The sequence below is a fragment of the Acomys minous genome (assembly GCF_964271855.1).
Source record: "Acomys minous genome assembly, chromosome: 16".
Classification (NCBI taxonomy): domain Eukaryota; kingdom Metazoa; phylum Chordata; class Mammalia; order Rodentia; family Muridae; genus Acomys; species Acomys minous.
In genome coordinates this window covers 37,490,800-37,518,391 of record NC_140498.1, presented here as the reverse complement: position 1 = coordinate 37,518,391, position 27,592 = coordinate 37,490,800, and the positions used below count along the sequence as shown (strand labels likewise).

Genomic DNA, 27,592 nt, shown 5'->3' with positions numbered 1-27,592 from the left:
CCGTGGATAGTCACGTCCACACCAGTCATTAATCAAGAAAATGTCCCAAGAGGCGGGTGGTGGTGGCGCGCGCCTTTAATCCCAGCACTTGAGAGGCGAAGGCAGGTGGATCTCTGTGAGTTTGAGGCAAGCCTGGTGTATAGAGCAAGTTCCAGGGCTGCCTAGAGAAATCTTGTCTCAAAAGACCAAAAAGAAAAATAAATAAGTGAAGGAAGGAAGGAAATGTCCCGAAAACTTGCTTACAGTCCAACCTGCTGGAAGTGTTTTCCCAACCTAGTTCCCACCTTCCAGATGCCCCTGGCTTGTGTTAGGTTGACAACAACAGCCAGTGCATCACTAAATAATCCATAGCCTTTGCATCGGGACTGCTCCATCGCTCAGCCTCTGTAATGAACTGGCCCAACTGGTCTGTTTATGGGTCAGCTTGCCCCTCCAGAGAGGTGAGCTTTAGAGAGCAAAGGAGGCTGGCTTTGTGTCAGGTGTGGACGTGCAACAGAGACTGGCCTAGGGACTGCGCTTTTGGTCCATTGAGTCAAATAAAAGAAGGCTTTCCCAGAAACTTCTATACAGTCATTGTGGTGGTTAATATTAACTGTTAACTTGATTGGGTCTAGGATTACATTGGAGAAAAAAAAACCCTCCAGATATAGCAGTGAGAGATTTCCTAGAATAGTGGCTGCAGTGGGGGAGACCCTAACTGACACACTGAATAAAAAGAAGAAAGTACCAGGATTCGTCTCTTTCTGTATTCTGACTGCGGACTTAATGTGACTAGCCACCTCCTGATCCTGCCACTGTATTGTCCCTGCCACGACGGGCTGCGTCCCCCCCTGGAACTGTAAGCCAAGATAATGACCCCTCCTTCGTTTCTACTGTCAACTATTTTGTCACAAAAAAAAAATGAGACAATTCACTAACAACAGAACGTTGGTACCAAGTCGTGGAGCTGTTGCTGTGAGAAGCGTGGCCTTTGGAAGTGTTTTGTAGGAAGAAGTGTGGAAGCGTTAGGAAGTCTGAGCCGGAAAAGCCTTTGAGTGATGTCAGCAGGGCCTCGTGGGCTGTTCTGGTGAGAGTATGGAAGACGGGGAGGCTGAGAGAAACGCCGACAGCGGAGGCCCTGCTCACCTGATTTCAGAGGAACATGGGCTTATTGACGACTGGGCTAGAGGTCATTTATGTGATAGTTTGACAGAATCTGGCTGTGCTTTTCCCTAGATGCTGAGATCTTGAGTGGGGCTGAATGTTTGGTGAAAGCAATCCCAAGGTACTCAGTACTCTTAGCCAGGTCTCCGGTGGGGTGGGCGTGGGGAGGGGAGGGCAACACGGGAGAGGAAAGCTATTTAAAAGTCCTAATTGCTGGAGAAAAGATCTTGGGTACCTTTAAAGCCGCAGCCAGGGTGCGTACAGCAGAAGTGGCTGTAACTGTTAAAGAGACTTCCTGAGGCACCAGGTCAACAGGAAAGTTGCTCTGAGGGCTCTAAACTGTGAGATGCACCTTCGTTTGAGAGGGGAGAGCTTAAACCGAGTGTGCTGAAGGGGCATCCTGTTCCTGAAAGGCAAATGCTCATGGACGTGGTTCCCCAGGGTCAGCGCACAGAAAGGATGCAACTGCAGTTCAAGACGGCCAGGCTCCATTCTGGCTAGAGTTAGGCGGCATCGTCCACATGGTCCTGGTTTTGCACACACACAACATGGAAGATTTGAGATTGAGGCGGGCCGTGGAGTCTTGTACCGTGGTTCCAGAGAGCTGCTGAGAGCAGATAGTATGTGCCAGGCTTGGAGTCCCTGCAAAGAGGCCCCAAGAAGCCATCGCACCAAAGCGTGAAGGGAGAGCCTAAGGCGCGGTGGCGAGATTGGAGATGCTGGAAGCGTGGAATATCCACTGAGGCAAGCTAGAGGGATGGAGGGGAGCCAGCCCCAGAGGGAGGCTGTGTACTGCAGGGACAAGGCTGCAAGCGTGGGTCAACTCAACCCTTTGGGAGTCCAGGCGTTCCCATCGTGAGCTCCAGGCGACAGAGGTGGAGCTGCAGGACTCCGTGTTTGCCTTTCTGGGTTTTGGTCTTGCTTGGGTCCAATCATTCTTTGCTGTGTTCCAGTTTTCCCTTTTGAAATGATACTGTTTATCCTGTTCTATTGTGTGTTGGAAGAACAGAAGGTGAGTTTTTAAAAAATCATTATTATTATTTTTCCATAGGAGCTCACAGTGATTACCTTGAGTCTCAAATGAGACTTGGGCATTTAAAAAGTGTTGTACCATTAAAGACTATGAAAAGCTTGAAGTTTGGCTGAATGTATGTTGTATTATATATAAGATGTCCACGATCATACAGGCACAAAGGGGTTAAAGACTACAGCTAAAAAGTGTTGTTTGGGTGGGTATCAAGTGGACAAGGGGTGGACTTGTGTAGCTAACACGTACTTTCCATTTGATGGGATGTAGATTCACTTTGGCGACAAATCTTTGGACGTGTCTATGAGAGATTTCTTAAAATTAAGTTAACCGAGATGAGAAGACTGCTAGACCAATAAAAACAGGACAGCAAGCCGGGCACCAGCGCCATTGCTGTTTCCTGACTGTGGACATGTTATGACCAGCCCTCTCTTACACCTGAGGCCAGATCTTCCTCATCCCTAGAAAGCGTGAGCTAAAACAAGCCGTTCCTTCCGTAAGCTGCGTTTGCTGGGTATTTTGTCTCCAACCATGGGACAGATTTCTAACACGCTTACTAAGTTGGTATGATATGTTAGTGCCACAGGCAAACCTGCCCAGACTGACACTAGCCTAGAAGACAGCGGAATAACAAGAGGCAGAGTCAGCTATTCCTGGAGACGGCTAGAGCTGACGGGGTCAGTGTGTTAGGTCAATGCATTTTCCCTCCCTCCCTTAAGTTAGACTTTCTTTCTCTTTCTCTTCCTTCCCTCTCCTATCTATCTATCTATCTATCTATCTATCTATCTATCTATCTAAATATCATCTATTATCTATCCTGCCATCTATCTAAATATATACCTATTATCTATTATCTACCTATCTATCATCTATGTATTATCTATCACTTATCAAATATCTATTATCTATCTATCTATCGATCCATCTATCTATCTATCATCTATCCATTCATTTATTTTACATGATTTCACAATATAGTCCAGGTCCAAAGAAGCCAGGTTAATGTAATAATTTTTCTTTATTAAAAAAAAATCCTGGTTATTAGATGAATATTCACGAAGATGTTCCCCAGCCTCAAAGAAAAAGGTGGTATCATGGGAGGAGGGAGGAAGGGAAGGGAGGGAGGGAGGGAGGGAGGGAGGGAGGAAAGGAGGGAGGGCCTAAGTTTAGAAAGGAGAGCAAACACAATGGGGAAGGGTTTGGCTTTGACAAGCTCTACTTCTTCCTCTGGGGGGGGCGGGGTCCTTGGCCTCTGCCCTGTAAATGAGAGCCTCTAAGAACCTCGTGCAGATCCTGTGGATGTTGTGCGTTCTGTGGCTGGTGCATTCCTCTTGCTGCATTGTTCCTAAAGCAGTGGCCCAGCTGGGGTGTTCTGGCACGGTAGGAGGAGCAGGTACATTTCCCTCACCATCTCTATTGCATTCCTGGTGCTGCTGCAAGTCCACTCCGGTCATCTGGACCCCAAGCCCTGCACTGCAGGAAGCCCAGGCGAGCCAGTCAGCCTGACCTTATCTCACCATGACTAAATGCGAATCCTAAACTCACGTGCTGGCTGCCTGAGAATTCCAACTAATTCCAGCTGGGGCCAGCTGCTCTTTGTGGACTTGGCAGAAGCCATGGTAACCTCAAGTTTAAACGAACAGCCATGCCTGCTTGCTACAGGAAAGGTAGGAATCACAGGCAGTCACGCTCAGTGCAGCCCACTCTGGCTACTTTCCTGTGATGGTTGTGACACATGGCCAGCTGTGCTTGGCTGCTCTTCCACACTCATCAAGTCAGACTGTGAGTGGGTGGGGGTTGTTGTTGTTTTGTTTTTTTGGGACAAGGTTTCTCTGTGTCACCCTCACTATCGGAACTCACTCTCTAGACCAGGCTGGCCTCAGACTCACAGAGATCCCCCTGCATCTGCCTCCTGAGTGCTGGGATGAAAAGTGTGCGTCATCACCGCCTGGCCCGTGTGTGGCTTTGTCCCCGTTTTCCTCGGGATGACCTGAAATTTGTACATAGATCAGGGTGGCCTTGAACTGGCTTCTGTCCCCATGTCTTAACATTAACACGTTCCTGTGTTGGAAACACCTAACATTTGTTGCCTGTTGTGACTGTAGTCCCTGGGGCACCTTCAACATGACCCCAAAAAGAATGACATCCATGCCAAAATCAAGTGACTCTTAATGTGCAGAGGAAGAAACCAAGGTACCTAAATTCGGCTGCCCTGGCTTCACACTACCATCTCATGGTTCAGTCAGCAGTTCCTACAGAGACGTCCATCAGTTTGTTTAGTCTCTTCTTCACGGCTCCAATACATCTGGGGAAAGGGGGGATACCTACTTCCAGCCTTCAGGACCCAGGAAAAGACACCATACAGGGTGGTCCACCTAGGAAGGCAGGGTTTTAAGAACCTGCCTGAGGGGGGGGGGAGCAAAGGGGGGTGAGGTGGGATGCCCAGGGGATCTTCTCAGTGGAGGTGGCTCTGTTACTTCACTCTCTGGTTCTGTTGTTCCCCCCTGAGGCCTCCTCCCTTTTTTCTGCAGACTTCAAGGTTTTGGTTTCTTGCTGTTGCCAACATCACCACATTCAGAGCTCCTCCTCCTCCTCCTCCTCCTCCTCCTCCTCCTCCTCCTCCTCCTCCTCCTCCTCCTCCTCCTCCTCCTCCTCCGCTTTATTTATTATGTATACAGTGTTCTGCCTGCATATACACCTGCAGGCCAGAAGAGGGCACCAGATCTCAATATAGATGGTTGTGAACCACCATGTGGTTGCTGGGAATTGAACTCAGGACCTCTGGCAGAGCAGCCAGTGCTCTTAACCTCTGAGCTACCTCTGCAGCCCTCAGAGCTCATTCTTAATGAAAGGATTTCTTTGCAGTAGTTCTGCAGATATGGGGTGACTTGGTGAAAGGACAAGGACTGTCAAGGCTCTGCTGACACAGTGTCACCCATTTAAAGGCTGGCAGGATTTGGAGTTCTCCCTCCATTTAACAACGTGACATTCAGCACAATTGTAAAAAACCGAATTCTAATGAGACATCTTTTTGTTTTTTTAAATCAAGCCAAAGTTGTATTTGTTTTTCAAACAGGAAAGTTATGTTAATATAAAACAGATAAAAACAGACAAATATCAGAACACACAACACACAAAAGACAAGCGCAAACCCTTCCCCGGCTCGCTCCCCAAGCCCTCAGGCCTTCAGCACAGTCCCCCAAAGACTAGACGGTATTGGAGAGTCACAGTATTGAGTCAGAAAGGACAGACATGTTTCAAAAGGTCTGTACACAGGTTGTAGGGGGGTGGGTGGGGATGAACACCGTCAGTCCAACAGCAAACGCAGGAGGGTCTCGGGGACTCCTCGCTGTCGTCTGGAGCCAGCACACCTGCCAGCTTCTTGTCCACTTCGAAGGGCTGCATTTTAGAGGATAAAAAGTGCACACTCACACACTTCCATAAGGCACGGACAGATTGTCGTATGGGTAGTTCCATTAGGGACTTGGGTGAGACAGTGAGACACTAAAATATTGAGAAATGCCAGGAAGCCGAGTGTCCCTGAGCCATGGGTGTCCCCAGCCAGGGCAGGAAGGAGGGAGCAGTGAGCAGTTACTGTCTCCTATGGTCCCAGGTTGCATCTCAGCTGGAACTCAGGGCTCTTGTGCTCCCCCACCCCCACCCCAGTGCCTGCAAGTAGCAAGGAGTTATTCCCTCAGAGACTCACTGCAGGTTCTGAAGGTGGCCATTAACTGGTGGGGTCTTGGCTGTTTGGCAAGAGCTCACGTACCACAAGGGACCCCCCCATATCTAATGTGGGTGTGGGAAGCTTTGTGGGCATTTAACTAGATGGATCCAAGGCAACAGAAAGGTCAAGAATGCCCGCATGTGCCACCCTGCTGCTTCCTCACCCTGTTGATGGCACCACTCTGGCATCAGGGCTAGGCGCACGTGCTCTCCGTTCCTCACCTTACAGCAGCTCCCATGCTGAGGGCACTCAGCCAATGTTTGTTGAGTGACTTTGCGTCCATACATACGTGCTGCTATTTCACTAAACCCCCGACTGCTCACAACCTGCTCCTGGTCTGCTCTGCAGCCTTTTCCTGGGTACCTGCGATAGGCTAGCACAAGACCCAACTCCAGAGCAATCCAATCAGTTTACGAGCCGGCCTCCTGCCCCTCTCTGGTCTGAGAGCCTGCCCACGGTCTTTGCTTTTTGTCCCAGGGCTCGACCTCATGTCCTGATCATGAGGATGCTGGTGAGTGGATGGTGACCAAGTGAAAAAAAAAAAGTGTGTCACAGCCTGCGTAGGACAGTTTGCCCAAAGAAGTCAAACCCAGGGTTGCTCTGGGGACGCAGTAAGAGGAGGAGCCCACTTAGCCTGGGAAACAACTGTCTTGCAGTGGGCAGGAAAGTGGCTGCCATGAGTGGGGTGGGCTGTGTGTGTCACTTGGCCTCCCTCATCCTACTCTTGGCCTTTGAGGTTCACAGGGCACAAAATGGGCAGTGAGCCTGCAAAATGGGGCTGGGGTGCTGCCCGAGAAGGGAGTGGCCACGAGGTCCCAGAAAGGGACGGGTGGCCTAAGGTCCCTCTCCAGAGCAGCCCCATACTACACCCTGGTGCAGATGGGCAGCAAATGCACGAGCCGTAGAGGACAGCTGTCCCCTCTAGGGTGTGGGCAGAAGAGGGACGGTGGTCCAGGACTTCTGTGTATGTGCAGGTGCCCCGGCTCTCCAGGTGAGCTGTGGGAAAGAAGACTCAGGCAGTGTTGAGCATCCTGAGAAGCAAGGCAAGGCAAGCCAGGACCAGAGGCGGGACAGAGATACCAGCCCTGCCATTTCCTGTTTCCGTGATCTCAGATCTCACCTGCCAGTGAGGACAACGCAGTGCTTCATAGCACTTGAGGACCAGTGTCCCCTGACCATCTTTGACCTGGAAGTTATATCCCTGGATCCTGTGGCTAAAATGGGGCGTGGCTTTTGCAGCTGCATGGTAAGAAGGTGAGCCTTCTAACCAGCCTGGTCTCAGATGGCACTCAGTATGGCACTAGGGTCCTGAACAAGGCTGAACTCAGTGCCCAGGCATGTGAAAGACACTGGCTTCTTTCCCCTCTTGCCCCTTGTTGACATAAGACACATACATTGTCCCTAGGGCCTGACTCCACCTTTCAGAGCATGGGCAAACAGCCGGCTTTTGAGAACAGAAACAACCCCCTTTGCTCTCTGGGAAACAAGGCAGCTATTTATTTATAATGGCTGCAGAGCAGGTTAAACAGGCCTGTGGTTCCTTTCAGCCCTGGTAGCAGGACACCAGGAGCATGCCTGGTCCACCCCTCCTGAGGCTAGGACCTCAGCTGTTGATGTCCTGGTGGTAACTGCGCGTGACCCCTGCTGAATCTCAAGGGTCCAGCTGGGAAAGCAAGAGTTAAAAGAGAACCGCCCTCCTGGGCCACTGAGACTGAGGCGGATGCAGAGTGCATTCAGACAGGGCCATGGCTGCCTGGAAACCCAGTTACCATCACTGATGATAAGGTGGCTCTGCCCGTGCCCAGCCCATGGAGAAGCCAAAAGCATGGCTGAGCAAATTGATCTGGGTATCCTAGGTGCCTCACTCGCAGACTCTCACCCAGGCAAACAAGGGGTTCCCATAGCTCCTTAAAAGATTCAGCTGCATCAGGACGGCTGTGGCGTACACCCTTAGTCCCGGTGCTCGGGAGACAGAGGCTGGTAGATCTTTGAGTTCGAGGCCACCCCAGTCTATAGAGTAAAAACCCAATCCACTACCACCACCACCAAAGGGAAAAAAGAAGAAGAAGAAGAAGAAGAAGAGGAGGAGGAGGAGGAGGAGGAGGAGGAGGAGGAGGAGGAGGAAGAAATTCACCACAAAGTGGAAAGGTGGATGTACGCCCTGAAGTCCCTAAGGAAAAGCCAGCTCTCAACAATTGCTCCTGGGAAGAAAAGAAGGAGGCTGTGGTTGGGCCAGAGCGCAGGCCCAAGGCCTCCAGCCACCCGGGGGCACTGACTGGGGCTTGGGCTGCTGTTGGCTGGTCCATGGCTCCTGTCAAAGCCTGTTCCATGAATCTCACTTCCTGAATGTTTCTCTTCCCCTATCCCTCCCTCAGAGCACGAGAAGGCCAGGTTAGGAGCTGTGAGGCAAACAGTTGCTCCTCGAAAGGTGTCTCAAGCTTTCTCAGAGAACTGAGTGGGTCTCCTGAGTGGCTTGGCACCAGGCGGCCAAGTAGGAACAAAGAAACGGAGAGGCCACAGAACGCCTCTAAAGGTATAACTCAGGGCAGGTGGACGCGCATCCAGGAATCCCGGGCTCTTCAGAAGGGAGGAACATGAACTGGCCAAACCATCAGCCTTACGGAAACAGGTCTGGCCTAGTGAGAGGGGGATAAGGCCAGGGAAATGCCAGCAAACAGGCCCAGGAGTGGGAAGCATTTTCAGTCAGCTCTCCTTGACTACCTAACAAGCATGTTACTTAACACTGTAATAATCAAGGGGAAAAGGAGAGGGTCGAGACATAGACCAGGTAGGGGGTCTGGGCCTTCTACCTTCTGCCAGCTGCGCACTGGGACACGCCCACAGCCCTTCGTAATCCCAGAGAATAGGAGGGACGTCACAAAACTCCAGTGCCTTAGGGACGGAGCTGAGGGGCGGCGTTTACTTCACTGCTGCCTGGGGATGAAGGAGACTACAGGGCTAGATCTTTGTGCACCTGTCCTCAGCTGCCGCAGGCGGGACGGACAATCCTACTCAGAGTGAGAAAAGCGAAAGCCACCTGTTCTTGGGTGTTCTCCGCCCACCCTCCCCCTCAGCAGGAGCTGCTGCTCGGGTGCTGTAAACAGTGAATTATTTTTTGCTTTCCCGTAGCAAATCTGAGTGCCATTGAGGGAGTTCTGTGTAGGTTCAGGCCTCGTGTGTTCAAAGCTAGCCCGCTGCAGAGAAAAAAAACCACATGCCCAGAAAAGTGGACAGCCATCACATTAACATTTTGGGCCACGATTGCACATTCCTTAGTGTTAAATACCCGCCAGGAGACGACGGATCCCTGCACATTCTCCCTACCTCAGTCATTCTCTGTGCTGTCTCCCCCCCACCCCACCCCCCACCCCCAACACACACACTCAACCCAACCCCAAAGAAGCATTGCACAGACAGAGGGCACCCCTTCCCAGTTGAAGGTCACCAAGAGGCAGGTGATCTGCCAGGCAGTTCCTGAGCTGAATCTCGGGACAGGCTTTTGGGGGCGATGGCGTGTCTTGAGCCAGAAGCAATGCTTGCCTGGGCTCTGGCCCCCAGGGTCTCACCTCCACACCTGTCCCGCCTTGCTCATCGCTGCAGAGTGGCAGACGAGAGACGACGGCTCCCGACCCTGGGCTCCCTGGTAGCCATGGTGTCGCCCACCTAGCAGGGGCTTCAGAAAGGTGACCTCGCCTTGGCCGAGCCAGCTGCACGGCTACTACGGCCTGTAGATCTTGATAACATCCTTGATGGGCCGCCGGCAGATGGGACAGCAGGCCCGTGCCTGCCTTCGGAGCCGCAGGCCGCAGCTGTGGCAGAGGCACATGTGTCCGCACGTGTAGATGACCGTGTCCACCTCGCTGTCGAAGCACACCGTACACTCTCCATTCCTGCTGCCTGTCGGCTCAGGTGCAGAGAAGACTGGGGACACTGGGGGGCTCAGTGGGGAGCTGGGGGCTGTCACTGCCAGGAGGGAGATAGGACATCATTAATGACGTGGTTTTCAGGAAGGCTCTGCTGGGAAACCCCACAGATGCAGTGCTCCCATGGTGGACAGAGTCCCGTCTTCAGTTGCCTCTCGGGCCTTACCCATTTTTCATAGCACTGTTCCCACAAAGCACAGAGGTAAACTGCCTTCAGCAGCAGCCTCTGGGCTTCCACTGAGCACAGTGGAAAGAAGGGGCAGGAGCAACGGAAACACACAGTAGGCCTGCTCAGCCGGCAAAAGCCAAGGCCACTGGCATAGCCAAAGGACCCATGCCACGAGGAAGCCCTGTGCCCTCGGGGGTGGGGCTTGTATTTCCTTACCCAGAGACGACTCTGACGCAGAGGAAGACTGGTTGACACCGAAGGTCATGTCTGAGTCACTGTCATCTTGAGAGCCGCTGAAAGACCCTGATGGAGTTGTGGTCTCAGGGCTGGACTGCAGGGTACCTGGGAGTCAAAGGGACTCTGTCAGGGGCGTGAGGGTGGCACAGGCCCTGTTAAGTGCTCCTTCTCATAGCCCTGCACCCATTCTGTCTCATAATGGATCAGGTGACTGTCCAGGGCTCTGTCAATGTGGTGGATGTCTGTGCTTTGCCTGCCCAGCCCCCATCCCTATTTGGGCGCATATATAATAGCCATAGCTCTATTATACTATACTATATAATATAATGTATATTATATAATTTATATGATGTACAATGTATGTATATTACATTACAGCTCTAATATAGCTCCTATTTCAAAAATAGCCTTGGGATGCCAGGCCAAACCCAAAGGCGATTTAATCTGATGGTGATTCAAGGAAGGGCACATATCCTGGCACGGGAGAGGCAAGGGGCTGGCTGAGAGTGGGGCCAGCACAGGCTTGTCCTGGTGGCATGGCTTCATCACCTAGCTTTCCTGAATCCGTCCAAGAGACTCCCAGACTTCTGAGTTACCCTACACTTTTTGCCTAGGGACCTTAGAAACGGGGTTTTGTCACGGCTCCAGGATCCCAGATTGCAGGCATTTCTCCCTGCCCAAGCTCAGTGCTAATTCAGAATACATGTCCTTTCTTAGGAAGAAAGAGAGATGCCTCCTTTACTCTGCTTGAAGGAACATTAGCTGTGGTAATAGGGACTTGGGGAACGTGTCTCAGGCTGCAATATTGCATTAGGTGAGTCAATAACAACAATAATAACAGTAAACAAACAAACAAACAAACAAAAAACCTGGCGTATCCTAGCCAAAGGCCACGGACACCCTGCCCCTACTCTGCCCTCCTCAGACACCCAGGTTGTAGCTTTGGTACACTGCGCCAGACACCTGCTGGGGGCATTTCATCCTCAGGGCAACATCACAGGGTACACAGCATTTTATTCCACCCAGCAGGGCACTGAGACCCGGGACTGTGGCAAAGTGGGATCTGCCCAGCACTTCAGGGCTGTGTGACTCTTGGATTGTGAAATCTGCCTTTCTGTTGTCTTGTGTAAAGATGTCATGTGGATTCACAGGTCACTGAGTCAACGGCAACACAGTAGCATGGCGGCCATTTCTGCTATAAGTTGGAAAGGGAGGGTGGCGCTGTGCTCTCTGGGAAGACTTCCCTGACCACTGCATTCACTCCCCTAAACTCGGAAGGTAGCCCCTCTGCTACAGAGAATGTCACACTCTGCAGGGGTCCCTAACAGCATCTCATACACAGTAAGTGTGTATCCTGTCCTCAGCTGGCCTGGCCCACAGTTTCTGCTCTCTTTGCGTATTCCTGCTAAGAGCAAAGATAAGAATTTTCTCAAAGCAAGGTGGCTCAAACCTTCCCTCTATTCTCTCTCCACAAGCTGCTCCTCTCTGTGTCAGTGAATTGCCCTCATCTCTTAAAGTTAATATGCATTATGCATTTTCGAAAAAAAAATCCTAGTAAAGTTCATCATAAAGGAAATAAAAACTACATCTCCCGGCCAAGCCCCGACAGCAGCCGGTTACTGCTATTACTAGTAATCCCCATATTACTACAGGGAACTCCTGTTGGGAGATCCCGGGACACTCACCCAGAAGGCGCAGCTGGCCCGCCACGCCACCGCGCACCACGAAGAAGGCCCAGAGCGCCTGTGAGGTGTCCACGCACAGCAGGCGTCCCCGCGGGCGCCCGTTCACCGCCAGCAGAACGTCGCCGCTCGGCCGCAGGGTGAAGCTGAGCGCGTCACCGCCGCTGGGCACCGGCCCGGCTCGCGCCACCACCCAGTATTCCTTGCGGTCCAGCAGCGCGGCGGGGTCGGCGGGGAGCTCGGACGGCCTCAGCGCGCCGGGATCGCACGACGTGATGCCGAAGGCTACAGCCGCGGGCGCCGCCAGCCCCGGCCGGCCCACCTCCACGCACAGGCTCTCGCCCGGCCGCAGCGGCCGCTCGGAGAACACCAGCGTGCGGCCGCCTTCGGGTCGGGGCGCGCAAGCCAGCCTGCGGTCGGCGGACAGGCTCACGTCGGGGCCACGCGTGGCGTGGAAGCGCAGCTCGGCGTCCAACAGAGCGGGCGACGACGCGGGCCTTGCGCGTTCGCGGGCCACGCACGGGACGGAGGCGTCGGGGCGACCGAGAGCCAGGTGACCCAACTTGGCCACCACCTGGTTGTTCTCCAGCTCGTTGTTGTCGAAGTTGGCGGCATCGTGGCTGCCGGGAGGGGGGCAGGCGCTGAGGCGGGCCTGGCCCAGGCGCAGAGGTGTCAGGGTGTCTGCAAAGGTGCTCTCTGTGGGACAAAGGAGGGGCATCAGGAGGCCTCCCGACCTCAGACCCAGTCCCTGAAGCCTTAAGGCCCCTGGAATCAAGTTGCCCCTGACCGCCATCCCCAGACCTCAGATCCTGCACCCCAAGCTCCCTCGACCTCCAACTTAACACTCCAACACTCAGACCTGGACCTTAGACAGCGCCCAACCTCAGACACAAGCCTCCAGACCCTAGCTCCTCAGTATCTCATATCCCTGACCCCAAGCCCCACTCCTGAGCCCCTAGACTTAAGGCCCTGGACCCCAGATTTACCTGACTTCTGACTCATAACCCCCTTGGACCGCACCCCAAATCCTCTTGGCCCCAGACTCAGGCCCCCATTTCCCCTGACCTGCAGGGTGGTCGTTGGACTGGATTAAATGCTCCCAACTTCCGTCATTGCTGTACCTGACCTCCTCTTACTCTGGAAGGGTCTTCTTTTCTCTCCACCTTGACTCTGCCTTCCCCCGCCCCCAGGCTGTCCTTGAACTTGTGACCCTCTGTCTTAGTCTCCCAAGTCCTGGGGGTCATGCACCATGCCCAACTTCTTGCCTCCTTCCTTTGTCCTTTTCTCTCTGCCTCCAGAGGTTTTCATACACTTGCACATCTGGACATTTGAAGACCCTCTATTGTCTCCCTGGTTAGAGGGCACCATCAGCCATATCAGGGCTCCAGCACAGGCCAGGTAACCTCGGCTCATGTGTCTCAATACAGCAGCTGGCAGGTAAGAACTTTTACCACTGCCATTTAGCAAAGACGGGAGCTGGGGCACAAGGGGTAGGGGGCAGGACCTGGCACAGAACCCAGCGGGTCTTGTTCAGATTCAGGGTTCTTTAACACAATGCCACCGGGGACAGAAGTGACAGGACACATGACAGAATGGAGGTGGGGGAGGACGTGAGGGTGGAAGGTGCCATTTGCTGACAGTGGGGTACTGGGGAGAGTCAAGGGTTCCACCCAGCAGGCTCAGTGCAAGGCTGGGGCGTGAGAGAGAGGTAGGTAGGCGGCTGGAGGGTGGGGCGTGCGTTTGGGAGCTCGGGAGCAAGCGTTTGCTAAGTCCACTGGGGTTCCCCGTGCTGGGACCTAGATTAAGAAGTAGCGCAAGTTCTGAGAGGCGGGGCTCAGTGCATGCCATGCTCGGCTGAGGAGTAACTCAGTCCTGTGAGAATGGCTTGCTATGAGGAGAACAGGCATGGCCCCCCGGCCCCCCTCCCACCTGGGTTCTCTCCAGCTTCAGCTTGCGCGGCTGTCACAATGATGGCAGCTCCCAGAGGCCCCGCCAGAGGCCAGATCAGAGAGGCAGCCTGGCCTGGTCTTTCTACCTGCACAGCACACTAAACAGACTTCTCGGCAAAGCCTCGGGTATTTTGTTATAGTGGGTGGAAGATTGACTTGGCTTAGACTTGGCATCCAAGGCTTGCGGATGTTCTCAGACCGGGCGGTCGGTAAGGGGAAATGGTCTTGCTACATACAAACATACTTATCTTTATATCACACACACACACACACACACACACACACACACACACACACACACAGAGGCTGGGTAGATCTAAGAGCTGAATGTATATTTAAGATGTTTATATGTACTTTAAAAATATTTTTGTGGTTTTTATGTTTATTTATGTTTTGCTTGCATATATGTATATATGTACCACTTGGATGCCTGGTGCCCACAGAACCTAGAAGAGATACTTATGAGATATTTGAGATACTGTGTGCTAAGAATAGAACCAGGGTCCTCTGGAAGAGCAGCAAGTGCTCTTAACTGCTTGGGCCATTTCTTCAGCCCCGTGTGCACTGTTTTTACGTGTGTTTCATGTATGCTGTAGTACACAACTTAAGAAAGTGAGTGCACCTAGCACAGACTCCAGGGCCTCTGCCTCAGCAGCAGAGGGTGTGTAGTTTTTCAGGACAGGGACGTGCTGCCCTGCAAGGCCCGTGGAGAACTGCTGCTCTGGCTTCTGCACCCACACCCAGGTTTCCCTCGGAGAGAACCTACTGTCACTGCTAGAACCTGAGGAGCCGGGGTCCCTCAACCTGGTCAGTCACTAGGACCCCACCCCCTGCCTATGGCCACAAGCCAAGAGATGGGGGTGTGAACCCTGATGGGTGGCTGAGGCCAGTAAGTCTTGAGACTTAGAAAAAGCAGCTGGTAGGACTCAGGACTGTCACAGCAGGAGGGCCCCTTGTTGGCCCCATGGGACAGCCAAGCTGAGGAAGAAGCCTGCAGAATGGCAGCAGAGCAAGAAGTGAAGATAGCCACCCCAGGCACAGCTTTTTACCAGGTAGTTGCAAGGCTCTGTGCCCTTTCCTGCCCTTACATGGTATCAAAGCAACCAGATATTTCAGACTGTCTAGCCTGTGATGCTATGGCCCTGGTGTGGTATATGTTCAACCTGACCAGCCTCTGGCCAGAGGAAGGATGACCACTTGGACCCAGACCCCTTTGCACTGGGAAGAGGGATGGATGTCCTTTAGCCAGCATCCCGGGACACTGCAGCATTCTTCTGGGAGAAGAGAGAGCAGAGAACACATGTGAAGCCTCGGTCCCCTATCTGCAAGCTGTCCCGGGCGCACTAACTGATGAGACAGGCCTGGCGTGTGTGGCATGGGCCAGTGATCACACACGCAAATAGGCGGAAATGAGGTCTAAAGAAATTTCATCTCAGAGCGACTATAGGGTAGGGGAGGAAAGCAGGTACTGTAATGCAAAGGGCTCCCTCAGAATTACAGTCTTGGCCACAGCCTGTGCCACCTGAGAGCCTTGGGTACGCTGGGTGCTGGGAGCCAGACCTGCTGTCATTGGCTTAGGTGCAGCCTAAACAGAGACTTAACAGACCTCCCAGGGGACTCAGTGTACAGCCAGGGCTCAGAGCTGCTGAGCCAAATACAGACAAATCCAGCCCCTGCAGATCAGGAGCTTCAAGGCTAGTGGCTTCCCTTCTCAGAACCTGGATTTCTACCTCAGCGGGGGGGGGGGGGTAACTGTGCTCTGGGCCTGGCCTCTCCAGTGTGGTAGCTGGACCCACTGCAGAAAGACCCAGGGTACACACTTCCACCAGGCCAAAAGCTGTATGCAGTGCGTAGGCAGGCCCTTTTTAACTTGGCTCGAGCTCTGGGGCAGTGAAGACACGGTCCCCAAAGACCAGGACTGTGTTTCCCAGGCCTGTGGTGCCAGATGAAATAAAGCCTGGATGCATTTGAATTTTAGATAAACAAATTTTTTTTTTTTTTTTTGCGGGAGGGGGTGTGTGGTGTGGTAGTGGTGGTGGCGTATGAGCATGCCCCAAATCCTGCCACAGGACGTACTCGTACTAAATTTTCTGTTTTGTTTATCTTAAGTTCAAGTCTAACTAGACGTCTTGTATTTTCATTGCGCTGTCTGATGGCCCTACCCTGATGTCATTTTTGGGTCTGGCTTCTCAGGCCTTATTTTGAGGGTATGAGAAGTGAGGAGGCGATGAAGGGTAATATATATATATATATATATATATATATATATATATATTTTTTTTTTTTTTATTCTGAGATTTTTATGGCTGAGGATTTTAAAGCAATTAAGTCGCCTCCTCAGAAGTCTGGGGTACACAGGGTAAATCAGACACTGGCTGTCGCGCGGTCCCTATTTGTACCTCTCTCCCCAAGCCCAGTTTTCCCAGGGATCACTCAGGGTCGTACATTACATCATCCCACACCCAGTGCCTGTTCTTCATACTGAGTCACGGAGGCTTAACATCCACTGATTGACTGTTATTTGAAAAGTTTTATTCAGTGCTGAGGTCAAGCCTGGAGCCTTACATGCTCAGAGAGTTCTGGCATTGAGCTACAGCCTTTGATTTTATTTTTATTTTTATTTTTATTTTTATTTTTTAGACAAAAGTATTGCTATGTAGTTCTGGCCAGCCTGGAACTTTCTTATGTAGATCAGGCTGGCCTTGAACTCACAGACATCCACCTGCCTCTGTCTCACTAAAGGCATACACCAACTCACCAGGCTCCTCTTATTTTTAACTATCCCTCCCCAAACCCGCGCAACCTTGTTAAATCTGGAGGAAAAATGAAAGAAAGCATCACAAACTGTTACTAATCCCCAGACATCCCAGGGCATCACCTGAGCGTTCCGTGGCCCTGACCGTTCTTGTTCACTCCCGGAAATGATTGGCAGGTCTGTGAAACTGCTTGATCCTCCCCTCCGCCCCCATCTCTCTACTCACATGTAAGCAATTCAACTTGCTTTTCCCATAGGAAGGGGAAAACACACTTATGGAGCCAGATGCTTCCCCCACGGATCCAACCCCGGAAATGGTTTTGTTGCTCTTTCTAACTGTAAATGGGGCTGAAGCCGAAGAGATGCCTCAGTGTTTAAGAGCACTTACTGCTCTTGCCGAGGACCAGGCTCAGTGCCCCGCATCTACACGGTGGTTCATAACTGCCTGTAACTCCTGTTCCTGGTGATCTGACGCCCTCTTCTGGCCTTCACCGTACGCACACACGTGATGTGTATACATACACTCAGGCACGCGCTCATACATATAAAAAAAAGCAACACAAATGCACACACACACAGGAGGGAAGGAAATTCTCAAAAGCCGGCTGTTTGCCCATGCTCTGAAAGGTGGAGTCAGGCCCTAGGGACAATGTATGTGTCTTATGTCAACAAGGGGCAAGAGAGGAAAGAAGCCAGTGTCTTTCACATGCCTGGGCACTGAGTTCAGCCTTGTTCAGGACCCTAGTGCCATACTGAGTGCCATCTGAGACCAGGCTGGTTAGAAGGCTCACCTTCTTACCATGCAGCTACATGACCTCCATGTCCCAGAGACAGAGCTCCTCCTGACCTCACTGTCCCTGTTAAGGGTAGTGTGACCACTGTTCTGTGCCAGGGGAGTGGGGGTGGGGGTGGCATCTCACCAATTGGCACAGCTCGGGGATGACTTGCAAATAAGGAAGCGGAGGCTGAAGTTCGCTGTTTTACACAGGTGGGCTCTGGCTACTTCCCGCTAAGGGTCACAGACTGCGGTGCTGTGGTGGGCTTTTCGTGCAAATTTTCTGAATGACAAAATGAAAGGAGGGGGTCTGTGTGTCCCCCTACTTCAGCCAGTCATCAAGGCCAGCCTCCAATCTGTATGTAAAAAGAAAAAAAACCCTAGCCCACTTGCCCTGCTCCTGTGTGGCTACCATTTCCTGTCTGCTCACAGCGGCATGGGCTGGAGAGGAGGATAGAGGGTGGAGGGAAGTTTGGGAAGGTTCTAGAGCCTTCATGGGAAACCTTTAAGGGAAAAGGGTGGGCTGGGGGGAGTGGTTAGAACGCCCAAGTGAGGCCCCAGCATGGAGCAGTGCTGTTCGCAGTCTGACTGCCTGAACCTGGGACACAGGCCCTGCCGACAAGGGAGCCAGCGGAGGCCCTTGCTTCCCAACTGCTGTTCAAGCGCCTTCGGTGTCTCAGGCCACGCACCCATCAGACACCATCTCCTATAACCCTGCTGATGATGCCACGACGTGGGCACCATCATAAACCCGCTTTACAGGTGAGAAGAAACAAAGCTCAGAGAGGGCCCGACACAGCTGGCATGTGGAGAGCTAGACCTAGGCACACGGCCTCTCCTGTCCCTGCCTGCTGCTGCTGCTCAACACTGAGATCTTCTGTGGCCTCTTCCTTTCTGGGGAGACAACAGAGTCAGCTCCATGTCCAGTGGAGGAGTGGGCGCCCTCTCCAAAAAATAACAAACAAACAAACAAACAAACAAAAAACCAAGAACAGCCCAATTATGTAGCTATATAAACCATCTTCCCATGAAAACAAGCAAACAATTCAAAGCATCCTCCAGTGTGATGTGTCCATCCATTCACAAGGAGCTTTGTAGAAAGATCAAACAGCGGCTACCTCTAGCAGAGAAGAGCCTCAGTGAGGGAAGCTTGACATGTGGGTAAGTGTGTCTGTCTGTCTGTCTGTCTGTCTGTCTGTCTGTCTGTCTGTCTGTCCACTCTACCCTGTGTATCTCCTTGCAGGCAAGCTGCACGCAGGGCTGTGCCTGGCTTCCCTAAGGAACCTACTCTCCCTTCATAACCTCCCGAGTCTAGGTCGGGTTGTTTCAAGTGCAGGCTGCCGGCTCAGAGGAAAACAAGTGAGTGACTGCCATTCACGGGAGGAAGAGAGACCAGATCTGGGGTCCCTTGGGTATGAGGAACTACAATGAAACCACAGGTGACCACATCAGCTCAAGGCCACTCAACTGTGCCTTTTGAAACGGCCACTTTCCTGTTTGTGTTCTTTCCACATCATTGTTTTGTGTTTGAGACAAGCTTCTTACTCTATAGGCCAGTTGGCCCTGGAACTCACAAACTAGACCAGGGAGGCCTCTAACACGCAGAGATCCACCTACCCCTGCCTCCCAAGTGCTAGAATTAAAGGCGTGCACTATCTCACTCCCAGCCAAATTCTACAGCAACTTTAAAAAGAAGCAGCACGCACACACTCTTAGGCAGTCCTTGTAGCCATATGACCAGGTCAGGTCAAGTCAGGAATGTGTTTAGGAAGTCCTTCGTGCTTAGGAGATGTGTGTGTGTGTGTGTGTGTGTGTGTGTGTGTGTGTGTGTGTGTGTGTGTGTGTGTATGTCTTTCCTCCATGCTCAGTGGGGAGCAGGCCGTATATATTTATGCACACATATTTATCACAAATGCACATGTGTATATGAGACCACATACAGTGCCTCCAAACGAATGCTCAGAATTTCAGCACCGTGAGAGCCTTCCTCAACCACTTTGAGCCCCGTCACAGTTGGCCCGGCTCTAGCTGCTGCATCTGACTGCCCACTGGCATAGGCTCATCTGCGGGGTGAGTGAGTGAGTGAGAGCCAGCAGAGAAAATGCATGCCAGGTCTGAGGGAGGCGGTAGGTGAACAAAGGAGTGGAAGATGGAGAAAATAGATGCATGAGTAATGGTCTAAGAGTGATGAAGTGGCTAGCCAAAGCATCAACTCTGGGGCCAAGCCCTCATGGGTTCCCTCCCGGTTCTGAAACAAAAGTAACTCCTTGTGCCTCTGTTTCCTCTTCTGGAAATTGGACACCATTGCTTTTGTGAGAATCAAGACACACAGGGACACAATGGGTGGCTGGGTGACCACAGGTGAGCCACGCTCCTGAAGCTGTGAACCCTTTGGGACGGGCAGGCTGTGCCAACACACCTACCCAGCAGCTGCACCTCATCGGTGATGCCATAGACGTCGATGAGCGCCCAGAGTGGGCCTCCCACAGCCACACCACAGTGGAACAGCACGGGCTCGCCATCGTTGACGCTGTAGAAGACGCGGCCGTGGCGATCGGCCCAGTAGGCTAGCACCGTGTCCCGCAGCGCCAGGTTCTCGGGCAGGGCCTTAGCCCAATATCCGGGCCGCGTGACCAGGTCGGGGCAGGCGTACTTGGGGATGTCCTGCGCGCTCATGAGCGACGGGTCGTGCGCGGTAAAGCCGAAGCGCAGAGCGCCACTCCAGCCAGGACGGACGGCCACCAGGCGCAGCCGCACCTGCTCATACAGCCGGATCGGCCTCTGAGTGAAGGTGACACCGTTGCAGAAGCTGTTCCGCCGCGTGGCCCTGCGCGAATGGCCGTCCAGCCGCACGTTCTTGCCCTTGGCCTGCGCGTGGAAGCGCGGCGCCTCGCCCAGGACCGCTCGCCTCTCCGGGCCTGGGCCGTAGCAAGGCCGGGAGGCCAGGAGGCGTGCAGGAGGGCTGGAGTCTGTGGGCAGAGAGGAGGCGTATCAGCGCTTGGAATGCCTGTGGCCATGGATTTTATTAACCATTTCCATAAATTCCACCTTAAACTGGGTATGGACACATTTTTTATTTTAAAGTTAGAAGGTTCTGGTAGACCTAAGGAGCTCCTCTCCCACCCCCCGTCCCTAACCATGGCAAGTCACTGCACCCATTTCACAGATGAGCAAGCCAAGGCTTAATGCTGGGTGTGTACTGAAGGGCCCCCCTCGGTTCCATACCCAGTTTGTCACCACCTAGCTTGGGGTCAGATGTACAGGAGGCCTTCATTCACATTGCATTAATGTGTATCTATATATTCGATTGTTAACTGCGGAACCCACAGTGAGCTAAATGCTAACAGATTCTGGTACTGTCATTGCTAGTAAGGAATCTCCTGTCTCAAAGTTGTGTAAAAATCATTCCCCCATTTATCTCTGATTGGTTAATAAAGAAGCTAAAAAGCCAATGACTGGGCAGAGGAGACAGTAGGCATGACTTCCGTTCCCAGTCTGGGTGTGTGGGGGTTGGGGCTGGGGGTAGTGTGATGGATGTGGCTATGAGGCAGGGCCGGGGGGTGGGGGTGGGGGGGGTGGGGAGAGGAAGGTTGCTGGGCCAGAGAAGGTCGCCATGCCATAAGGAGGAGGTCACTATGGAGGAGTCATAGGGATGGAGCAGAGGGGCCAGGGCAAGCCTAGAGGTCAGGTAACAGGACACATAGCTGGGAAGTAGGCCAGGCCAATATAGTGGAGCTAGGACTGGGTCCATATCTGCCCAGTTATGGTGCTTGAAGCTTATTGATAAACGTAGCAGGTCTCCATCTCATTTTGTGGAAGCTAGCGAGGGCATAGCAAACCCCCCTCAATTCCAGTGGGCGGATGAGCTCTTCATCCCCAGCAAACCCCATCTAGTCTAGAAGCTTCCAGCTAGGGCCACAGCTGAGCGCCAGAGTGCCTAGATTCTTGAGGGTCAGTGGGGACGCCTGACTGCTTTCCTTAAAATGTGTGCTCACAGTGAGGTAGGGATCTGGGGAGCACACATTCCCCTGGGATCGCTAAGGTGGCCTGCAGTCCCAGGTTGTGGTTTTTGGAGCTGGACCACAGTGGCCCCCGTGTCACTCCCTCCACCTGAGGGATCTCCCATTGCTGCTGAGACGCCTACATACGAGGGGACACCTAACGTCTATGCTGTCCACTCGTAGCCTCACAGTCTGAGGCTCCAGAGCCTCCAAGGCTGGGACTATGGCTTTCCCTCTTCTCTCATAGTCAGAATAGCTCTTCTAGATTGTACCTTCTGGGGGTTTGTTTCTTAAGGAGATTTGCTCTGAGAGGCTTTTCAGAGAACCTGGCCACTGGTCACAACCCAGGTGGCCCGGAATGGAGTGGGAGTCATTTTTTTTCCTCCTTTCTCTTTCCGCCCCAGGGGAGGTGGCAGGTGGGTGGCCTTTACAGGAAGGAGTCCTGCACTTACTACAGCAGCAGAGGCCATTTTCAAAGCAGGCCACCACAGTACACTCTGAGAAGAATGACAGGCCACTGTGGGGCCCACCTCCCACGCTCAACCCAGCAGGCGCTGTGCTGCGGTCCTCTCAGGTATGGAGGGTGGAAGGTTTGGTTAACAAGGAGGCCGATGGGTGGGGGAAACAAAGGGAAAAACACCCATGGCGTCTTTAAATGCCGTCAACCAGTTGCTTAGCAAACACCATAAAGCAAGGGTCTACTATAGGTCTTACAGCTTGCTCGGCTGTGTGGATACAACCGTCCCAGGAGAGACAAAGGTTCTTCCCCTGATGAGCTGACATCCCAGGGAAGTCTGACCACAAATGAAGAGTTCTGTGCTGGGGGGGGGAGAGGGGGAGGGTACACCTGGGGTTTTCAGGGAGAGCCTCTCTGATGGGTGACTGGAGCAGAACCCTAAAGGAAGCGAAAGAGTGAGCCGTAAGGGTTTGGGGAGGACTCCAGGCAAGGACAGCAGTGCAAAGGCCCCCAAGGAAAGAAAGTACTGGTCTTTCTTCATGTGGGTCCCCTAGTAAGGGGAGCAGGAGCTGTCTCTGCTTTATGATCACCTCCCCCAACCCCCGACCCCCCACCCTGCCACCACCTTGCTGGACTGCCTTGCCAGGCCACTGCGGAAGAGGATGAGCTCAGTCCTGATGCTACTTGAGTGGGTTGGTAGCTGGGGCAGGGTTCCCCTTATCTGAGGAGTACTGGGGAATAGGGGAACAGGGAGGGAGGGCGGGACTGGGAGGAGAGTAGGGACAGGGCTACAGTTGGAATGTAAAGTGAAGAAAGAAGGGAGAAAAGGAAGGAAAGAAGGAAGGGAGGGAGGGACGGAGGGAGGAAGGAAGGAAGGGACGGAGGAGGAAGGGAAGGAGGGAGGGAGGGAGGAAGGAAGGGAGGGAGGGAGGAAGGAAGGGAGGGAGGGAGGGAGGGAGGGAGGGAGGGAGGAAGGGAGGGAGGGAGGGAGGGAGAAGGAAGGGAGGGAGGGAGGGAGGGAGGAAGGGAGGGAGGGAGGAAGGGAGGGAGGAAGGGAAGGAGGGAGGGAGGGAGGAAGGAAGGGAGGGAGGGAGGAAGGAAGGGAGGGAGGGAGGAAGGAAGGAAGGGAGGGAGGGAGGGAGGGAGGGAGGGAGGGAGGAAGGAAGGAAGGGAGGGAGGGAGGGAGGGAGGGAGGAAGGGAGGGAGGGGGAGGGAGGGAGGGAGGAAGGAAAGGAAAAGCACTGATGTGACTGAGTGACAATGAGCCAGAGTGGGGAATCTGGAGAGTGGGTTCTGTGTGAGCCCACAGCTGGGGAGCAGGAAGGGGAGGCTTATAGATCCTTAAGTTTTTTAAAACAACCTAACCGGGAGGGAGCGTCACTACTGGAAGCTCAGAGCAGAGAGGAAGGCTACCCTGGATAGTGGGCCAGGGCTATCTGTTGGGGGAGCCACAGCCTGGACAAGCCTGCTGGATCACGAGACAGGTTCAGACTGGAGACAGGTCGGTAGGTGGTGACAAGGGGTCAGATTCTGGGTGTGTCATGAAGGCAGGGGAGATAAAAAAATAAAATAAAATAAAAAGGTTCTGATAAACTTTCCACACAGGAAAAAAAAACCCACTAATATATGTGCTTTGAATGTTTAAACAATACTCAACGAACAGAACCTGTTAAAAGGGTGTTTTGGTTCTTTAGAGTGTATTTGAAGGGGAAGCACATTACGGCAGGTGTGGGCCCAGGGGCAGGGCTTCCGTCACTCTCCATGCCCAACAAAGGCCTGGCCAAACCAGGTCCCTGATAAAGGCTAGCTGCTGCCTGCTAGCCTAGAGGTCAGCCACTTCCAGGGGTAAGCTTTCTCCAGGGGTCACCTTGTTCGAAGAGAGGTAAATGGGCTAAAGGAGGGGCTGCAAGCTCTAAGCTCAGGTGGCTCCAGACCAGGATGTAACCATTCTGTGGACTCTTCTAGGCTACTTCAGTGCGCCCACGCAGATGACAGGGCCGCTATTGCCCCAGGTTGGCCAGGCCCGCGCTGCAGATCTGGACTTCACTAAGACACCATCTCCACACACACCCCCTACAGTCCACCCTGCGGACCTGCTGTTGTGTGTGCCCATAATCGCCCTCCTTGCTCATTATCATGTCCAGCCACTGGGGTGAGTGCACTCAGATCCAGAAGCTGGGATGCAATCCTGGTGGTGGACTCTGCTTGGGGCAGGCTTTTACATATAAACTAGACAGTCACCAAGCGCCCAATGTTAGAATTCGGCTTCAGTCAACCTACCTGTGTCACTGCCTACCTGCCGTGGGGGCATGGGCCTGCCCAGGGCTATATAAAAGGACAGACCCTCCTCGTGGCTCTCTCTCTCTCTCTCTCTCTCTCTCTCTCTCTCTCTCTCTCTCTCTCTCTCTCTCTCACCCTTCCCCCTTTCTCCCCCATGCTCATTTAATAAACTCCTCTATATCTAAGTATCTTATCATCTTATTTTCTTATTTTTTAAAATCTTTACACCCAGCAATCATCCAGAGGTCGCCTATTCCCTACTGCTTGTTCTGCGTTCTCTCATTCCGCCATTCAAGCAACAAGAGCCTGAGCAGGAAGGCTGCCGGAAGACTGACACCCGAGAGAGAGAGAGCGGCAGGCAGCGGTCCCTTCCACTACTCCTCTCTGCAGACGCTGGCATCTCTCCAGTGTCACAGCCATATTCATTCCAACAAGGAGCGTAACGAAGGCTACCTCATGCCCCGGAACCCGGGACCTGTGGGTGGCAGTGATGTCCAGAGAAAGGTCTCGAAATATCAGAGAGGTCAGGTGCAATGGCATATGCCTGTAATCCTGGCACTTGGGAGGCAGAGGCAGGCGGATCTCTGTGAGTTCGAGGCCAGCCTGGTCTACAAAGCGAGTCCAAGACAGCCAAGGCTACACAGAGAAACCCTGTCTTGAAACAACAACAACAACAACAACAAAAGATCAGAGGGGAGTGCTGGTCGCTATGAGGAAAGCAGAGGCCTGTGGTCACGGTGGCTCAGGGTGCCAAGGCTGGGCACGCACTGATGTGAAGGGTTGGTAGTGTCCCTGTGCTAGGACTCAGCTGGATGGCCCTAAATGCCATGCCAAGAGGTTCAGCCCAGATGGCACAACTCAAGAGGAGAAGGGGGTGTGCACAGGCTTCCAGCTGGCCAGCCTTTGGCCAGCCAGTACTGCCTGGCTTGGCGTTAGAGCGGCAGCCATCTTTGAAACCAATGTGGTGAGAACTACCAAGACCTACAGGAGTTCAGAAGATAAAAAAAAAAATCCCAGGAAGCAGGAAGCCCAGTGTTGGCAGCCTTGGGAAGAACATGGTCTGCAGCTTCCACCAGTGCCCAAAGACCAAGGTCCCCAGGAAGCATTAATAGGACTCCAGATCAAAGCTTCAGAGCACCCAAGTGCACCGTGACCTTGGGTCACGCCCTCTGTGCACCACTCTCATCTCTTCATGGCAGCCTCTCAAAACAGCCACGGAGCCTCAGCAGGTGTTTCTGGAGCCCAGTCTGATGTTGTGGGCAGGTGGGAGGGCAGACACACCAGGAGACACAGCCTCTGCTACTTTCCCTGCAGACACCACTGTACTTTCGGGACAGCCCTCACCCAAAGGCCCCAGGCTGATATATTTGTTTAATCTTGATTACACAACCCGACTTCCTTCAGGGAATGAGGGATAAACACTCTGAGCACCCCCCAACCCCCGCCCGCCATGAGGCCAGAGACCTGATGGGAGACAAAGAAACCCAGAGTGGACAGGCTGGATGTGTTCTTGACACAAACTGGAGACACTTAAGATAAAGGCCAAACAGATATGCTGAGATGCATCCAACACCTGCCCTGACTCAGGCCTTCCTGGCACTTCACTGTGGAACGCCCCCGTCACAGCCCCTGAGCTGCAGGCAGCCCTGAGCACAGAAGTTCCCAGCCACAGCCATCAGGACCAGATTCAGACACCATGGGAGCTAGGATGAAGGCTCCCAAACTGCACCAGGGACAAAGCCATGTCCTTTTCCTCATACACTCACACACAGCCAAGGCCTGAGGTTAGTGTGGTCCAACTAGGATCTATGAGTCACCATGGGGTGGGGGTGGGGGTGGATGGTGGTGGGGCGGGGGTGTTCCAGTGGTGGGACAGAGCTGACCTCCGCAGTCACCCTTGCGGTTGACAGCAGGGACAGTCTCTGCCTGAACCTCACAGCCAGTAGCTCTGGCCCCACCCAGGGGTGCGGGTTTCCCAGAGGTCAGCCAGAGGAACAATGCCTGACACCAAACCATGGCAGATTCAGGGCTGGGGGGAGGCGTATGTATGCAGATTAGGCGTCTCCAATGCCCAGTCCTGGGCAAGCCTAAGAACATTCCTTGGATGGCTCCTGCTGTGGCTCTAGGTTCAGTCTGTGCTCTGCTACTAATCTGCCCGAGGGCCCCTGAGCAAGTCCCTTCACCTCTCAATGATGTGGCTTTGCCAGCCGCAAATAGTGGGTGACCTTACATATCCACCCCGGGGCGGCTGGCCATGAGTAATGAGAACATACACAGATGCCTTCCAAAGTTCTGGCCCCTATCAGGAAGGTAGTAAATATTCATGTCCTCCATCAAAGTGCAACCAGTGGACAAGCCCCTCCCTCTCCGTCCCCCAACTAGATCTTGGTGTGGCTCCAGAGAAGCATAGGCCTGTAGCCGGACAGCCTCAGCTTAAACCAGGCAGTGTTATGTATTTACTGTGTGACCTTAAACTCCATGCTTAACATCCCTGAGCTTCAGGAAAACCTATGAGACTAGTGAAGTCACGATGTCTACCTTAAGGTTGTCTGGAGGATGGCACAGGTTCATGTGACATGCGCTGTACAGCACATAGTGGGTGTCTGTGAAACATTTAGCCCTTTCTTTACTCAGTGTACTAGGGACACAGTCTCTCCCAGAGGGCCCAGGAAATGCTACCCCAAACCCTTAGGTTACCTCCTCTCTTGGCCACAGACAGAAGCCTATTCTTTTTTTTTTTTTTTTTTTTTTTTGAGACAGGGTTTCTCTGTGTAGCTCTGGCTGTCCTAGTCTCACATTGTACACCAGACTGGCCTCAAACACACGGAGATCCGCCTGCCTCTGCCTCCCCAGTGCTGAGATTAAAAGTGTGTGCCACCGCACCTGGCCAGAGGCCTACTCTTAAGCCATCCTGTGCCAGGCTCAGGTGTGCTATGCTAGTCCTCACACCATTGAGCCTTTGATGTACACCACGATGAGGAAAGAGCATCTGCTGCCAGGCATGCTGGAAGCCACCACAGTGCTGGTAGCAATGATGACATACATTCTGGCTTTAGCCAGGAGCAGGGGTCTCAACAAGAGCAAGTCCTTTACTGGGAATCCCTGGCAAGCTCCTAAGATGTGCTGGGCACAGGCCTTCACACTGGACTTGAGGCTGAAAACACCCCTGTGGAGTCAGTTTTCACTACCTTCCATTTCCAACACGGGAGAGAGTGAGGTCGTGAGGCCAGACTCGGGTCCTTCCTCCCACCCGGCCATCTTCAGAGCAGCTGGTTAAATGCGTGGGTAAGAGTGATGGAGTCACAGGCCTTCCGTGCCTTCTGTCCCAAGAAATAACCCCACACCCCCATGCACACAATCTGACATTCAACGTCAGAGGCTTCCTGGACCCTTGGATCATCCACCCTTAGGCTGTAGACCCTGAGCGAGAAATATCTGGTTCAAGAAATGCTTGCTTGCCAGGCTTG

The 27,592-nt window shown here is 53.1% G+C and overlaps 1 protein-coding gene across 1 annotated transcript in view; it reads right to left on the bottom strand.

Moving 5' to 3' along the window:
- Positions 1 to 9,253: 9,253 nt before the first annotated feature.
- The window catches only part of NEURL1B (neuralized E3 ubiquitin protein ligase 1B), a 29,241-nt gene continuing 10,902 nt past the window's right edge, over positions 9,254 to 27,592 (bottom strand). The window contains exons 2-5 of the mRNA XM_084763478.1: positions 19,811 to 20,356; positions 11,912 to 12,604; positions 10,206 to 10,331; positions 9,254 to 9,860 (exon numbers count right to left, since the gene is read on the bottom strand). Of these exons, the coding sequence (XP_084619604.1) occupies positions 9,616 to 9,860; positions 10,206 to 10,331; positions 11,912 to 12,604; positions 19,811 to 20,356 (1,610 nt within the window). The 3' untranslated portion in view covers positions 9,254 to 9,615. The remainder of the gene's footprint in view (positions 9,861 to 10,205; positions 10,332 to 11,911; positions 12,605 to 19,810; positions 20,357 to 27,592) is intronic.